Source organism: Populus trichocarpa, chromosome 13 (genome assembly GCF_000002775.5).
Source record: "Populus trichocarpa isolate Nisqually-1 chromosome 13, P.trichocarpa_v4.1, whole genome shotgun sequence".
In the NCBI taxonomy this organism is placed as follows: domain Eukaryota; kingdom Viridiplantae; phylum Streptophyta; class Magnoliopsida; order Malpighiales; family Salicaceae; genus Populus; species Populus trichocarpa.
This window is the reverse complement of record NC_037297.2, coordinates 11,717,886-11,734,682: the sequence shown is the minus strand read 5'-3', so window position 1 is coordinate 11,734,682 and position 16,797 is coordinate 11,717,886. Positions and strand designations below refer to the sequence as shown.

General features: G+C 30.0%; 1 protein-coding gene and 1 pseudogene across 6 annotated transcripts; one reads left to right on the top strand and one right to left on the bottom strand.

Moving 5' to 3' along the window:
- Window positions 1–5,790: 5,790 nt before the first annotated feature.
- LOC18104418 (17.3 kDa class I heat shock protein-like) lies at window positions 5,791–6,640 on the top strand (annotated as a pseudogene).
- A 197-nt stretch (window positions 6,641–6,837) lies between these two features.
- On the bottom strand, window positions 6,838–9,510 carry LOC18104417 (uncharacterized). 6 transcript variants are annotated; one of them, XM_024583293.2, is made up of 4 exons: window positions 9,269–9,510; window positions 7,578–7,917; window positions 7,380–7,441; window positions 6,838–7,094 (listed from the first exon to the last, which is right to left on the bottom strand). In XM_024583293.2, exons 1-3 carry the CDS (start codon window positions 9,437–9,439, stop codon window positions 7,386–7,388), a joined length of 567 nt encoding a protein of 188 aa, XP_024439061.1. In that variant the 5' UTR covers window positions 9,440–9,510; the 3' UTR covers window positions 6,838–7,094; window positions 7,380–7,385. The 6 variants fall into 6 exon arrangements, with proteins under 6 accessions (XP_024439061.1, XP_024439063.1, XP_024439065.1 ...); XM_024583295.2 differs by having other exon boundaries at window positions 7,380–7,438; XM_024583297.2 differs by lacking the exon at window positions 7,380–7,441 and having other exon boundaries at window positions 9,269–9,508.
- Between the last annotated feature and the right edge of the window lie 7,287 nt (window positions 9,511–16,797).

Sequence of the window (16,797 nt, the reverse complement as noted above, 5' to 3'; positions counted from 1 at the left end):
ACAAAACCCTAAAGTTCTCTTTCAATTGGATCCCTGGCCAAAATCCATTAGCACCTCCAAGTCCTTTCCCTTTCACATCCTCGTTCCTAAACTGTAATTTCTTTAAATTAGGATTTGATTAGTTATTAAATCAAAATTATTGCTTCAATCAAGTCTATTGATGAATAAATAGGATTTCCAACTCATCATTCTAGTCCTTGATTCCTTAATCCTTCCAATTTTAATCAATTTTGATATTTTTCTTCAATTATATTTTCAATTAAACCCTTGATTTTCTCTCAAATTAAATCAGAAGGTGTTAATTTGTTTTGAATATTTAAAAACCAGGTTCATGACTCATTCAAAATATTTCTAGACTGTATCTTATTCTTTTTTTAAAAAAATTCCCTTAGAGAAAATAAAATCACAAGTTCTTTTGAGAAATTTTTAGAATATATATATTTTCCTGAAAATATTTTTTTGAAAAATTATATATAAAAAGAATGACAATGAGTTTTTGAGTTTATTTTTCTAGTTCATGAGTTTTGATTAGTAGAGGAACTAATTAAGGTGCTGATGTTTGAGTTCTAGGAGGTTGATTGCACTTAATTGGTTTGTATTAAATGATGAGGAATAAAACCCTACCAACTAAGAATACAATCTTTGACTGCAATATAATAATTCTTTATAATCTATTTAAGATATTTTGTATATAATTATTTCATGAATACTTTGTTCATAAGATTATAGTTTTGATCTTTAAACTTAGAAAGTTATTTTCTGATTTTTATGTTTGTGCTAATTATTTTTTACATATCTTTGTTACATCCCATAGTATTAAACTAATCTTTAGCCTTATATTATACAAATTATATCTACTTAAACTAAACATCAATATACAAACTTTTCTAAGTTTCAACATAGATCTCAATCAAAATTGAGCTATTTAATACCAATAAGTTGCTCAATGGTACTCTTGTAAACAAAGAATGACAATGTTTTTACTTCTAATTTTACTTTTTTAATTTTTTTCATTGATACCAAAGAATAAAAAATCAAATTTCTACCAAAACTACAAAAATGAAAAGGGGAAATAAAATAGATAATCATGATTGTTGCTAAGAATTTGTTTTTTTTTTAAATAATATTTAGAAGGTGTTAGAGAATAATATAAATCATATCTTGGGACTTTACCTAACAGCTTAACCTTTTGGGTTGAGATAGTTCTTTGACATGGTATCAGAGTCTTGATGACCAAGCGGTCACGAGTTCGAATCTCACTATCCCTATTTATTTGATAAAAATTAAGCACAAGCACAAGTTCAAAAGGCTTTCACTTGAGGGAGTGTGTTAGAGAATAATATAAATCATATCTTGGGACCTTACCTAACAACTTAAGCTTTTGGGTTGAGATAATTCTTTAACATAGAGTGATTTTGAAATTCTGTAGAATAACCTTTCTAATATAACAAAAAAATACTAGCAATTTTTTTTGGAAACAAAACTATCCTCTCTATTAAAAAATAAACAAGTAAAAATCCTATATCATAGCCTACTCCTGCATTACGGGTCATAATAATTTTTATAATGTGAAAAAAATTATCCAAACATTGATAATGTGTTTTTTATTAAAAAAAATTAATCATAAACTCAAAATATTATATATATTGGACATTGTTTTTTTTTTTAAATATTGATATAGAGACATGTTATATGACATTTTTTATACATATTAAGAGTGCAATATAATGGATCGACCCGGGTTAACCTAACAAATCTACGACTCGAATCATGAGATTATGATAACCCTATAGAAAGTAAATCAAAATAAATTATGAAAGTCAATTCCTAATCAACCAAATGTTGAAAGATGAAATTAAAAAAAAATTAAATTAAAAAATGACACAAAAAACTACTTAAGTCAACTCAAGATAATTTGTCAAATCCACAACCCAGGTCATGAGATAGATATAACCTCATAAAAAGAAAATAAAAAAAGTCACGAAGCCTAATTTCTAACCAACTCAATGTTGAATGATGAAATAAAAAATAGTAATAAAAAAGAAAAACAAATATTAAATTATGTGGGGTTGATCTGATTTGACACAACTAACTTGGCAAGTCCATAAAAAACTCGATGATTGATAAACAAGTAGTTTAACTAGAAAAAATGAAGTCGACATCTTTATTTTTCAAATATTGAGATGACAACATATTAGATCAACTTGTATCAACCTGGGTTAATCTGTCAAATCCGTAACCATAGTCATGAGATCACAATAACTTTACAGAAAGCAAATCAAAATAAATTGTGAAGTCTAATTCACAATGAACCCAATGTTAGAAGTATGAAATTGAAAAAATAAATCAAATAGAAAAAAAGATCCAAGTCAATCCAGGTTAACCTGTCAAACCTGAGAATTGGATCATGAAACCAGGATAAGCCTTTGAAAAATAAATAAATAAATAAAAATCAATTCTCAATCAATTTAACGTTGAAACAAGAAATTGAAAAAAAAATCAATTAAAAAAAAGAAAATAACCCGAGTCAATCCACGTAGTCAGCCAAATCCGTGACTCGAGTTATGAGTCAGAGATAACTTTATAAAAAACAAATAAAAAAATTATGAAGAACAATTCTCGACCAATCCAATATTTTATAATAAAATTATAAAAAAATAATTTAAAAAATAACTAAAAAAAGTCGACTCGAGTCAATCCATCAAACCTGTAATTCAAGTCACAAGATTGATATAATTACGTAGCTAGAAACAAAAATCATAAAATTTAATTTTTAGTTAATAAAATATTAAATGAAGAATTTAAAAAAAAATCATTTTAAAAAGAAGGAAAAAAACTTATTTATTTATTAAACAAATAATGTTAATATTTATTTATTTATTTATTAACAGATGCATAATTCTTCATGGTGCTTGACGTTAGTGTGGTAGGGAAATATGTGATGGAGCTTAATATAAGCTGACACATAGCTGACTACTTGACATGATATGATATCCATCCTGTGGAAAAATCTTTACCATGACGTGACATCCGTAGAAAATTATGCCAGTGCATTATTATTTTTACTACAATTGATTGTAATACATAATGAAAAATAAATCATATCCATATTTACATTTCTTTACAGTAAGTGTGTGATTGACGTTCAGTAATTTTTGTAGATGTAAAACTACAGATTATAGTATAAATTTTTAATATGATCCATGTAAAATAGTTGCATGGGTTGATTTAATGCATATCTGGAAGTGTAATAGTGATTGTTTTTCAAAGTATTTTTTTACTTAAAAAATCATCAAAATAATATATATATTTTTTATTTTTTAAAAATTATTGTTGATATCAACATATCAAAACGATATGAAAATATTAAAATAAATTAAGTTAAAGCAAATTAAAAAATTAAAAATATTAATTTTTTAAAAAACTTTTAAAACTTTAAAACAAACATATTTTTAATCAAACATTTTCAAAATTACAACATATTCTAAATGGTGTGGAGGAATCACTGTTCCCCCACACACAAAACAATATGGATTACAACAGTAATCCACGGTGCTTTTCTCTTTCTTTTTTTTTTCTAACTTTTCCCTTTTTTTCATTTTTTTTTCATTTTTTTTCCTTTTTTTTCAATTTGTTTTTACAAAATTACTTTTTTTTTCAACTTTCCTATTTTTTCTTTTTTTTTTCATTTATTTTTTCTTTTGTTTTTTTCAAAATTATTTTTTTATTTTACTTTTTAAATATTGACCTGGTTAAAATTTTTTATTTTACTTTACAATTTTTTTTTGGTGTTTGTTTTGTTATTTTTTTTTTCTGAAATTGTCTCTATTGTTTTTTTTTTTTTAATATTGAGCTGATTAAGAATTTAGTTTTGTAATTTTTTTCTTTAAAACACTGTGAATTGTTGCAGTGTTTTCCTATGTGATTTTTTTTATGATTTTTTCCAAAATTATCTTTGTCAATTTTTTTTTGAATATTGAGTTGGTTAAGAATTATAATTACAATAAAGCTAAATCATATGAGGAAAGCGTTGTAGTTTTTCTCACAAAACACTGTGGATTGCTTCAATATTTCTCTAAATGGTTTTTTATTTTATTTTATTGGAAAAAGTCCTATAGTTTTCCTCACAAAACACTGAGATTGAAATTGCTATTAGACAATGCTTTTTTCTAATAAATTGTACTTGATAAATTCGTAATAGGAAAGGAGAAAGTAAAATGCAAACACAACAATTAATTTCTTGTAATCAAACAAAAACATATATTGTCTACTGATCATAAGCAAGAACGTACTCACCATACAATTGATAATAAATACGTAACAATTTCTCAAGTTTGTTCCTTATGCAACACACTGCAGGATTATGTAACCAATCATTGCTTATAAGCTAAACATAACCCATATATATATGATATCTATTCCTAATATTGAAATATTTCATTTTGTATAGTTAGTGGGTACGGAATATTAGTGGTTATTGGTGCAGAGTTAGTAATCACAATGTTCTCCTCTACCTGCAAAACAAACTCTTCATTGTTAGACCAAATAGCTCCAAAACAAAAATTCTGATAAGAAAGTTAATAATCTTTCATTAACCTTATCTTGTAATGTTGGATTTGCTTTCCTAGTGACAAGTGTCTAGTCACTTGTAGTTTTTCTCAAATTTCTGATAGGATTAACCTTATCTTGTAGTTTTTCTTAAATTTTATCGTATAATTATACAACATTTGTTTTATAAACCCGCGAACATGTCATCTCGTTATAATTAAAATAAAATATAATTTCAACCACACCATACTACACTCATAATCGTACCCTAAGAGCAATGTTGGATTTGCTTTCCTAGTGACAAGTGTCTAGTCATATATATATATATATATATATACACTCTCTTTTCTTCAAATGATTTTTAGGATACATCCATGACCCAATAATTTAAAGGAATACAATTTTCTAGATATTGGCCTTAAAATTTGAACAATTAAAAAGGAGAATAAACTTTCTTAACCATCAAATCAACTATTTAAAATTGTTCATGTTTGTTCTAAAAATCTACCTAATTCCTATCAATAGGTTCCTGATTATGAGCACTTGTCAACCAAGAGCTATGTTTATCCTAATACTAAAAAAAAAAAAAAAGTTGATTTATTAGGCTATGAAACATTTTTTCTTGAACAACATTCAAAAAAAAATTAGCGTTGAGGAGCCTCCATATAATATTCAACAGGGAGAAAATTAAATATTCTTTTCAATTACTAGGGGTAGGGGTAATTATTTTTTGTTCGGTTTGGTTTTTATAAAAAAAAATAACCAAATCAAATTTTTTTTTAAAAAAAACCGAAACCGAACCGAAACCGGGTCAAACCGACCGGTTTTGGTTCGGTTTGGTTTGTTTTTTAGGACCAAAACCGGTTCAAACCGGTTTGGCTCGGTTTTTTCGGTTTGAATCGGTTTTCTCGGTTTTCTTGATTTTTCAGTTTTTTTACTCATCCTTATCAATTACTGTTTAAATTGCTTAGTAAAAAGTGAGCAGATCTTTTGCCCTATAAAATCCACGTTATTATTTAACATATAATGCTAATATCAAAATACCACATTTTTTTTTTATATAAAAAAAGACATTTCATTGATAAACCAGTAATACAAGGTAAATTTTATAGCCTCAAATGAAACCCAAAACAAATAAAAAGAGGATTGCACTAAAAAAAGAAAATTTTGGAACAAAACAATTATATGGCCTCAGAGAAAAAAGTCTTGGATCTAATGGCAATTAGTAGCTTTAGTATCTCGTAGATGCTCCTTCCTTTCTTAAGCATTGTTGTCCATTAAATTGTTTTCTGTTTATCTAGATCTATGAAAACTACATAGGAAACTTTGGTCCATCATTTCATAAAGAGATTGTCCTATATAGTACCAGGTGTCTCCTTACTTCCTACAAAATACCAAACCTATCTCCCTTTCCTCGACATCCAGAACCATAAACAAAAAGCAGCAAACAAGACAGCCAGTGTTCAAAAAGATGGCAATGATTCCATGCTTCTTTGACAGCCGATGAGGCACCATCTTTGATCCCTTCACTTGGGGTCCCTTCAAGGACTTCTCTTTTCCTTCATCTAATTCACTTGTCTCTCATGAAAACTCAGCATTTCCCAACATTCACATTGACTGGAAGGAGACCCCGGAAGCCCATGTTTTCAACGCAGATCTTCCTGGTCTTAAAAAGGAGCAAGTGAGGGTGGAAATTAAGGATGGTAAGGTGCTTCAGATAAGTAGGGAGAGGAATGTGGAGAAGGAAGACAAGAATAAGACACGGCATCGTGTCGAGCGTAGTAGCCGGAGAAATAGGGGGAGAATGAGGTTCTTGCTGTGACTGTGCCTAAGGAGGACGTTAAGAAACCTGATATCAAGGCTATTGAAATCTCTGGTTGAATGGGATTATACCTCCTATTGATCTTCATTAGAATTCTGATACAAGAATCGGGTGCCTGATTAAATGCGCAAATCTTATGTTAGTAGCTGAAGATCTTGGTGTCCTTGTTAATATGCATTCAGGTGCTTGCTTGTGATTTCAGGTTTTCTTCTCTTCTTTACTCTGTTCGTTTGGAGATCGCAAGAAATTCGATTGGGTGTTGATTTTTAAGCCAAAAAAAACAGCACCAAGGTCATTAATCAAATACACTATTCAGGATGACATTAAGCTAATAAAACCCAAACATATTCTTCTTCAGGACCTAAAACTTGAATTTCTGAATTGGCTAATAGGCTCCATCATAAACAAGGATGAAATGGAAAAATTAAAAAAAAGAGAAAAAGCCCCACTAATGAAAAACATAAAACAGGAGAAAAAACAGCATGAAATTTGCCGCTTATATATATTAGATTGACTAATTCTTTCCATTGAACAATTCCACACCAGGTAGTAACTTCATCATGCATCATTCTCCATTCATTAAAATGTATGAAGGATTTAATGCTGCAGAACAAGAAGCGAAATAGAAGAGGCTTGGACATTAATGCACATCCAAGTAAAGCTGATGAGATGAATAAAGTAAAGTAAGCTAGCAGACTTCTAAAACAGTAGCGAACTTATGCATCTGCATTTTCAAAAAGAAAATACTGAGTTAGCTTTGGATGGAAAAGTAACACGTCTATGGAGGGGAAAGCTTCAAATAACGTTCAAGATGTATAGACTACAAGTTAAAACACCAAAATTCAGCCATAGACAATTGCTTGGATCAAGTGTTTCTGTTAAATAGTAAACACGCTGCAGGTGCAGTCATTTCCAGAACTTTATGGAAGCCAAAAGTCTGACTAAGCCGAGTAATGATTTGGTTTGTAACAACTGAAAATTCAATTGCATAAAGCTAAAATTCCTTAACTGAACATCAATGAAGCAAGCATGCTAATGCAGAGAAGACCAGAGAATTCCATGGGAAATCTTCTATTAGACATGTTAGAAAAAAGATCATTGTTAGATTCCAATGTCATTTACAACAACAAAACCTGCAAGTAATAATATGCTCAAACAAATATGATCCCATTCTCCTTAATAGTATCAATAACAATTCCAAGTTTACCTTCAATCCGCTCATCCTTTCGAGGTTCATATGACATTGCATACACATCAGCTTCCTTGGATCTCTCAGCAATAAGCTTCCCTACAATTCTACAGGCATTGTGATCTGTGAGTGATGGTAAACTGTGTCTAAGATCCTTGGCATTTGTAGTAGCAACTGATATCACTTTACTTGTTCCTCGGTGCATCACTTTTGCCTGAATAAATTTCCTTGAAAAGAAAACATTTAGTAAGAATGGCTTCATATACATTTCTGTCCTCTGTTTCCAAGATTTTTTGTTAGGTTTCTTCTCAAGTTCACCTCGAGATCTTCTGGTCCACGCAGCTTGAATGAAAGAATTCTGCAGATTTCAGTAACAAATATCAGAGAAAGTTTCTTCCTCGAAAGGTCATCTGAAACAACACTAATTTCTGCTCTAAAGATGACTGGGAACCTCTAGGTTCAAGCAATTCAGAGGATTCCATAAAAGTAATGCACGACCAACAATAATAATTACCACAAAAAACTATCACACGTGACACTAAACCTCAAATTTCTGTAACTCTTCTGTTGACTGTTAGGATGCGAAATACAGTTCCAGGGAAGATCATAAATAGCATTGAGTTCTATTTAAGGTGATCAAAGGTAGATGCATTAATACAAAAACCATATTTTAATGCTTTGTGGAGAAATTCAGAGGTGAAACAATGAATCAAAATTTCATTCGCAAAAACAGAAAAGAGGAAGATCAATGTCGATTGATAGGATATTAATCTGTAGCATTTTCTCCATGGTGGCTGCAAATCACATCTAAGCCATGACCTGAATAGCTACAAAACAATAGAACTATAAATGAAAACATATTAGGAACAAGAACTACTAAAATATTCTTTTGCCTTCACCGTACTAGGACAGGCATCAATGTCTAATGCATCAACATGGAGAAGCAAGTGCCATGCTTTTTTCTTTTGTTTTTGTTTTTGTTTTTTTAATATAAAGCAGTAGCCATAGTTTAATAAAGAAAAAATGAACAAGATGATTACACAAACGAGGGTAGCTACATTATATATCACTGCAACGAGTATGTCCTTTAGGATCAGGAGCATTCCTGGTGTCAGCTACCGTACTAATAGTGAGAAGTTACAAGCAAGTAATAACTGTTTTCTAACAATTTTTCAGCCGTAAGAATTCATTGAGAAACTAGCGTGTTCTTTCATCTTCTACTACCGAAAGTTGTGTAAGATTAGAACACAACCAATCTAATTTTCTATAAAATCAAATGATTTCTGATGGAGTTGACCTGCTCCTACTACTATATCAAAACTTAAAAATTGGGACTTGGGGTCACTAAAATCATAAAGTTAAGACCTTTTCCATTTCCCTTTATCCTCAGTTTTCACTAAAATAGTGCAGATTGTGCATCAGCAACTCATGCATATCACATTGAAATCTCATTTTCTTTTCTTCTTCAAATGTTAGCACTCATTGAGAAAATATAATCACACCCCGCATCTCAAGAATTGAAAAAACTAAACCATCTCTCTATAAGTATAACTAGCTCCACTACAAAAACATCTCTAAGAAATACCCAAAACCACAGAAAAGCAGAAAAATGGGAGACTCAACATATTATTCAAAATTGTTTCCCTTTTCAAAGACTTTCTCAGAAAACAAACAGAGGGTAACGAGAGATTGAAGAAGAAAGTGCATACCTTGTTGAGTGAGGATGGGTTGTTGTTGATTGAGATGTTTATAGAGGGAAACGAAGAGACCCATGAGATTGAATTGGGTTTGATTGAGCGAGATGATTGAGTTGGGATTGAGTCCGTGGAGAGAAGTGACCGAGTTGAAAGAGCTGCAGAAGAAGATATTATGCAGGCCATCTTCTTCAGAACTGGTGGCTGGTTTGAGTAAAAAAAATATACTTATGGACTTGAAGTAACTGGCTGAATTACAGGGTTCATGATATAATGGATCGGGTATGTGATTATAATTATATCCAATTTAATTTTTAATATTTTATTTATTTAATATTTTTGAACTTGAGCAATAAATATATTATGTTAGACTAAATTTTTCTCTGATATTATAAATATCTATTATAATTTTTTCCGGTTGGTTTATATATATATATATAGATTGAAGCTTAATTAGAATTAATATTTAATATATAACAACAAATTAAGTTTGTTGATATAGGATATTTAAGCTGAATGAGGTTGAGCGAGTTTTAAAATTTTAAACCTGCCACTTGGTCTGTAATATTTATTTTTTAAGTTTTTTTTTAATTTACTATGATTTATAATATCTATATTATATGATTTTGATAAGTTGGGTTATGTGATCCCCACCATACATGTTTTAATTTCAGTCCATAAATAATATTTATCTATTTATGAAAAAAGTACTTAATTTATGTACAGTCTATTTGGAATTCTGTGAATTGAATTTAAATTACAAGTTAAATCATTTTTTTGTGTTTAGAACTATTTTGAGAGTATTGGTTTGAATTCTAAATAGAATTTAATTCATAAAAATATGCAAAAAATAAATAAATTAGATGGGCTTCGATATTTCCTTATAAAATTAACATTGAAAATAATATTTTAAAAATGCTTGGCATTTTTTATCCTTTCTAAAACCCTACAAAGTAACTTTATGTCATCAATAACTCTATCCCTAAAAAAACAAAAACCCCACCTTTTCTTTTCCATTTCCATCTTTTTTAACACCATTGCTTTCTTTATACCTTGTTTATAAGCAAATTACATGTGGAATTAAATTTAATTCATAAGAAAATTTGAATTGATAACCTATAACAATTTTTATGGTTTGAATAAAATACTACACTACATAATTAAATTCAATTACATTATTTGGAATACACATGGAAATGAATTGAATTAGAAAGCTTGATTATTTTGCCCTTAATTCAGAAATCATTTCTTTTTATAAGAAGATAAAAATAGACTTATCTCATATTAATTCTTTAAAAAAACATTTATTGAAAAAAAAATTCAAAAAATATATATTTGTTAAAAAAAAGTTTTCATCAAATTATCTTTTCATTGGAATGTTGAGAAACAAAATTCTAGAAATATTCCAATAAAAATCCTAGCATTTTACTCAAATAAAACTTAAATGAAATAAATATCAAATCAACACAAATCACATTACCAAATAGACAAGACAATGAGTAACATAATTTTAATAATTTTAATAATTCATAATGATACCACAAATATTTATATTCTTGGGCTAAAGCTTTGGTTGAAAAAATTGTGATAGAACAAGAGTTGTGAAAGAGAGCAGGGGTTTTGGCGTAGAATGAGAAGTTGCTTTGTAGAGTTTTTAGAATGAAAGAAAAGGGGTATTTTGAAAAATAATTTTCAGGCTTTATTTGAATTGAATTAAAGGGTGTCCTCTCTAATTTGTTTTTGCCTCTTTTATATGAATGGAATTTCAGAGGGTCAAGATTGATAATTATACATGTATTTCAAATAGCATAATTAAATTCAATTATGTGATCTACTATTTTATTTAAAATATTAGAATTATAATAGATTATTAATTAAATTCAAATTTATTTATGAATTGTATTGAATTCAGCATGTGATGTGGTTTCAAAAAGGCTCGAAGTAAATCCATCCCATACATAAATGCCAAATTATTTTCATAACATAATAATAATAAAAATTCTTCAACATGAAAATTTTTTCAAGAAACTATCATACGATAAAAATGTTTTTTCTTGTGATTTTTAGTCAAAAGTTTCTCAAGCTAAAACAAACTTTTTTGTTTATATATTTCTTTTTATACAAAAACATGTATTTTTTATTAAAAAAATCAGGATTTCAAAAGAAATTTTCAATAAAAAATAAAAAAGTTATACTTTGATAAATTTATGCATTGTATGCGAAAATATAGGAATAATTAATTTGAGAAATTTGTTATACTTATAAGAAATATTAAAATAACAACAATTATTCATATGAGGCTGATATATAATTATTCATAAAATAATAATTAACATTAACATTAAAAGCCTGTGATATATTTGAAAAGTATGATTTCATCTTATATTTTTTAAAATAGAACTATAATTGTTTCATTTGAAGACAATTTTATTTTAGCAATTTTTTTTTTTAAAAAAAAAGGGCCAATAGATGCAAGCCTATGGTTGTTTGCACAGCCAGGCTCATGTGTTTAAATTTGTTTTTTTTTTTTTAAAAGCCAAACATGTTTGGTAGATCAAGCTTGTGCACTTAAAAAAAGCCCAAAAATGTCTAATTTTTATTTTTAAAGGGATGGATGATATGTAGCTCACCTGGACAAACAATGCATCACAATATATCATTTACTACAATAAATTTTGATAACTTTTAATGATTGAAAAATTGAATTTCAAGTTTTGAGAACTTAAAAACCTTTTTTGTTCTAAGTTCTAATACATGTAAAAAGAGGAAGAAAATGTTCTTCTTTTGACAAATTTTTTTGGACAAAAAGATGCAACCTTGTCTAAAGTCTTATTAATCTATTTTAGGTAATCTATATTATTGCTAATCTATAATAGGGAGTCTACATATAATAGGAATATAAATATGACAATAAATACCATATATGATTTTTGTTGACCATCTCAACAATAGTCCTTCACATTACATAATAATCAAATAAAATCTATTATTTAATAATTAAGTAAGTTAGCATCATTGAAACTTTAACTCTTTTAAGTATGCTAGGTTATTCCTATTTATGTGTAATTAGTTTTTTTTTTTTCATGATAACTTGTTACCTATATTTTCCTCTCTTTCTTAGTTAAAAAAACATATAATGTTTTAGATATAAACCTAAACGCATTATATATGTGTGCATATATTTTGCATCTCTATTATAGTCTTATTCAAGTTTCTTGGATAAGTATGATTAAAAAACACACAAGTTTAATTGCGTCAAAACAACAAACCCTTTCCCTTCTATATGCATCATTTGTCCTTCAAAACTTATCAAATACTAACACAAATTAACTCTCTCAAAATATTTGATTATTTGAAACCTTAATAACACAATTTTCTTTTTATCTTCTAATAGTTTAATCAATTTTATTGTCATGGATGATATGAAATAATGAGAAAATCATTTTCAAAGAAAAAAAGATAGAAAATAAAGTAGACAATAGGTTCAGGGAATTCAAAAACTTTACAGTACTTTAGTATCCTTCTTCTGACCATCACTTCAAATATAGAATCAGAAAAGAATATGTTAGATCCATGTATACAAAGATAAAGAAAGAACAAAAATTATTAGAGGCTAATCTATAAAGTTCTATTCTTGTTACAACTTACAAGTCAATGAATGATCTCATGAGAGCTTATATTGTGGGTTTAGAAGAAACTCTATATTGTTATGAACTCTACTTTTTTGACATATTGTTTCCTATTGACTATTTAGCTAAGTCTCTTGAGATCTTTTACTTTTATAATGGCTTTGATTTAAATCCTAATAAGGTATTTCCATTATTAGTTCATTATTAATAATTATCAGTTTAATTATTTTTAAATAAAATATATCTATAGTTAATTGCATTATTAATGGTGGTATAGGTTATATGGGATTCATACTCGGAGGAAGACCTTTAAGTTACTCCTCCTATATGCACACATGACAGTGACTTATGGACAGTAATGGTCCCACTTATATTTTTTGAAATTATAGAGTTGTATTGCTCGGATCATATGATATGACAATTTGGATGGCAGCAGCATATTCTAAATGATATAAGTACCAGCAACACGCTGCATGGCACAATAAGATGCATGTAGATATGAGATCTTTTTGTAGGTGCAACATATTATTTTAAATGATAAATACATAAAGTGGTTGTAACATCCCACCCCACTAGCAAGATATTGTCCACTTTGGCACACGAACTTCACGGATTTGTTCTTGACAGCCACACATGGCTTCAAAACGCGTCTTACTAGTCAAGGTGAGTATGCTCATATAAGGCCCTCCCCCAAATCCTCACCCTCCGATGTGGGATATTATAGTGATATTGTTGTATAACGCGATATATTATCACACTAACCCGGTTTTTCCATGCGATAACATAGAGTATTAACCACATGCATAACGAATTCAAAATGTTGTAAGTAATATTAACATTTTTAAGTTAATATGTGATGCTAATTGTGTTTTATTTATGGATTAATAATTGTATTTACTGAAAATTAGATTTAGAAAAATAAAACAGGATAGTCAAGAGGACCTTGCTAATCTTCGTAAGATCAAAGATAATGCACTTACTCATTATTATGCATCTTGCTGGTTTGACTCGAGTCACACAACACTTAATATGTTTAGAGAGACATTACATCTAAATGTTATGTCAGAGGATAAGATGACTTTGACATTAGGAAGCCATACTATTAATGATGTCATCCCATAACTCGTCATCATAGACGTAGATAAACATGGATATATGTAAAGAGTATAATTATGTTTATGTTATTTTAATTGCCTTGTAATGCATTTTAGAGTATTTCCATAACAAATATGCTTTTAATGACATCTTTTAAGATAGTTGTGACAAATTCAATCTTTAGTTGCATGTATTTTGACTTTTACCAGTAACTGGCGGATACTGCTATGATAAATGATGATATAGTAAGTACACCTAGCCTTTTAGCAACTTTCATAAGTGTTGTTAAAATGTTAAATTGTGTTGCAACAAATGTTGTTATAGTAAGGTTTATTGATTGAAAGACACCTTTTGTTTTTGAAGTGTACTAAGGCATGTGTCACAAGGTCAATTTCTAATCGAGATTTTCCAACCCTATATGACAGTTCAGCTCCCTACTAGACTCATCCTTTCCTCACACTTTACACTCGTGTTTGCTTACGACTAAATGTCTCTCACACCCAAGAGGTTCTTCCCACTCTCACATGTTGTAGGCAAGCGGAACCACACAAGTAAAGAGGTAGTTAATCAGTACACAATATATACAGGAAAAATTTTCAACTTTATTAATATAAAAAACAAAGGAAATACACAAATATGTATATGTGTGCTATACACAAAACTTACATGCTACACAGTCAAGGCCCTTTTAGCCTACTTATAAATAAGCATATGAAAGTTACAAAGGAACCCCCCATTTACAGTACTATTTGGGCAACTTGTCCATTATATTCCCCTGTGAATATAGTGGCCCTTTCTTCCAGCAAGTTAATGGGCAGATTACCCCATCTTCCCATGATCTTAGTGGCATCAAAGATCATCTCTAACCATACCCCATGTCTGTCTAGTCATGCTCCGATGTGCTGACCATGTTCTCCTACAATTTAGGCTTGTTGTAATTGTCATAACCACCCACCATTATGTTGTAACTGCTACCCACAACACCGATGCGTAACTATTAGTCTATGTTATTGAATATACTATGTTTGCTACCTGTTTTGGACTGCCCATCGTCCAAGACCAAACTCACATCAGGTCACTACTCGCATAGGCCAATGTTGTTGATTTCACCACTACTACTAAATTTGACATTGTCCCACATACTACCACTACCCATTATGTCTTTTTAGCAGTGTTTTCATCAGCATATTTGTCATAACCTATTTTTAGGTTATTCCCACATTCATTTCCTTTTCTTTAAAAAAAAAAACCAAAGCAGTGCCGTTTTGAATGACATTGTTCTTCTTCTTCCCCTGCGTGCGTAGAGGCAATGAAGAAGAAGATTTTTAAAATCTTCTTTTCCCGCTCACTCTCTCCCCTAACTTAACCCCTCACTGACACCACCCATACCCACCATACCCTGCCAACATGATAAAGAAAAGAGAAGGGAACCATGCCCTGGGGCAGCTGTGCAGAAGCCGCCCCACACCTCCTTACCCTGCGCTTGGACAGGGTAAGGTGGCCCTCTTCCCCTGCTTCCTATAAATACAGGGGGAGAACTAGAAATAGAGGGGGGAATTTTGGCACAGATATAGACGAGAAACAAAGGTTTTTGGAAGGAGAAAAAGAAAAGAAAAGAAAAGAGGAGATTATAGAAATGGGACATTGATAGAAAGGGAACAACATAGTTTGAGAGAACATAGGGAAGGAAACAAGGGACGGTTTGAAATGGAGTGATTGTTTTTGAAACCAGAGAAAAAAAAAAGACCAGAGAAGAAGGGCAAAAAAAACAAGGAAAAAGAACAGAGAGAGAATAGAGAGAAAGAAACAAGGGACAGTTTGAGAGGTGAGAAACAAAAAAATAAAAGAAAAAAATAGAGGAAAACATGGGAGAATAGAGAAGAGAGAAAGTGAGGAGAAACAGAAGCAAAACAGAGAAACGGAGAAAGAACATGAGGGAGGGCAAAAACAAAGGATAAGAAAAACACAGAAAAAGAAGTACCCAATCTTTGAGACCAGTTAGAATTCCTAGTGATCAAAATACTAGGTGACGACTCTTATTTTTTTTTTACACTGATAAAAAACAAGAAATCCTTGTCTTCCCTATTTTCCCGATCTTTCCAGGACACCAAACTTGAGAATGAACGAATCGCCACGACGCTGTAAATATGCGATAATATTCATGTTGAATTTTGACTCCACTGTGGCATGTCTTTGGAAAGAAGACGAGGCAATGGATTTTTGGACCAGACATCAAGCAAAACATTCAACACATGAATTTTGAAGACCCTAATGTCCGCCCGAGTGTACTACAAACTTTTCATGCTTGGAAGTGAAACTGAAACCAGAGGTCAGTGTGCCAAGTCACTCACATTTCACTGTAGTTCGGAGGCTATTCATGAGGACCCTCAATTTTTTTCCCGGAACCTTTCATTTGAAGTCTTGCTTTCTACATATGGTCCTCGCATCCTCCAATGGCCATACCATACACTGCAACTCCGTCCATGGATGGAACAGAGCTTTGATGTCCGTGAGGGCAACTCAACTTCTACCGATGAACCCATGCAATCAGTGATCCTCTATTACAATTGTTTTAGAATGTGTTTTTAAAAATAGTTTTTTTTTTTAATATATTAAAATAATATTATATTTTTTTTATTTTTTAAAATTTATCTTAAAAATATAGCAAAGATTACTTTTTAAAATATTTTTATTTAGAAATACATTAACATAATTATTATTTTTTTAAAATTTATTCGGGTTCTAAAACTAAACAGCATCACGATCTCAACTTAGAAAGATAATATAGGCGCCTTTCGAAAAGGAAGAATAGAGGACAAA

What these genes read in the sequence shown, in the direction of transcription:
- LOC18104417 (XM_024583293.2), bottom strand. Translation starts at nt 9,439, where the DNA reads ATGGCCTGCATAATATCTTCTTCTGCAGCTCTTTCAACTCGGTCACTT. An exon ending in ACCCATCCTCACTCAACAAG is followed by an intron (nt 7,918 to 9,268) that starts GTATGCACTTTC and finishes TGAAATCTGCAG; the next exon opens with AATTCTTTCATTCAAGCTGC. An exon ending in AAAGGATGAGCGGATTGAAG is followed by an intron (nt 7,442 to 7,577) that starts GTAAACTTGGAA and finishes CATGTCTAATAG; the next exon opens with AAGATTTCCCATGGAATTCT.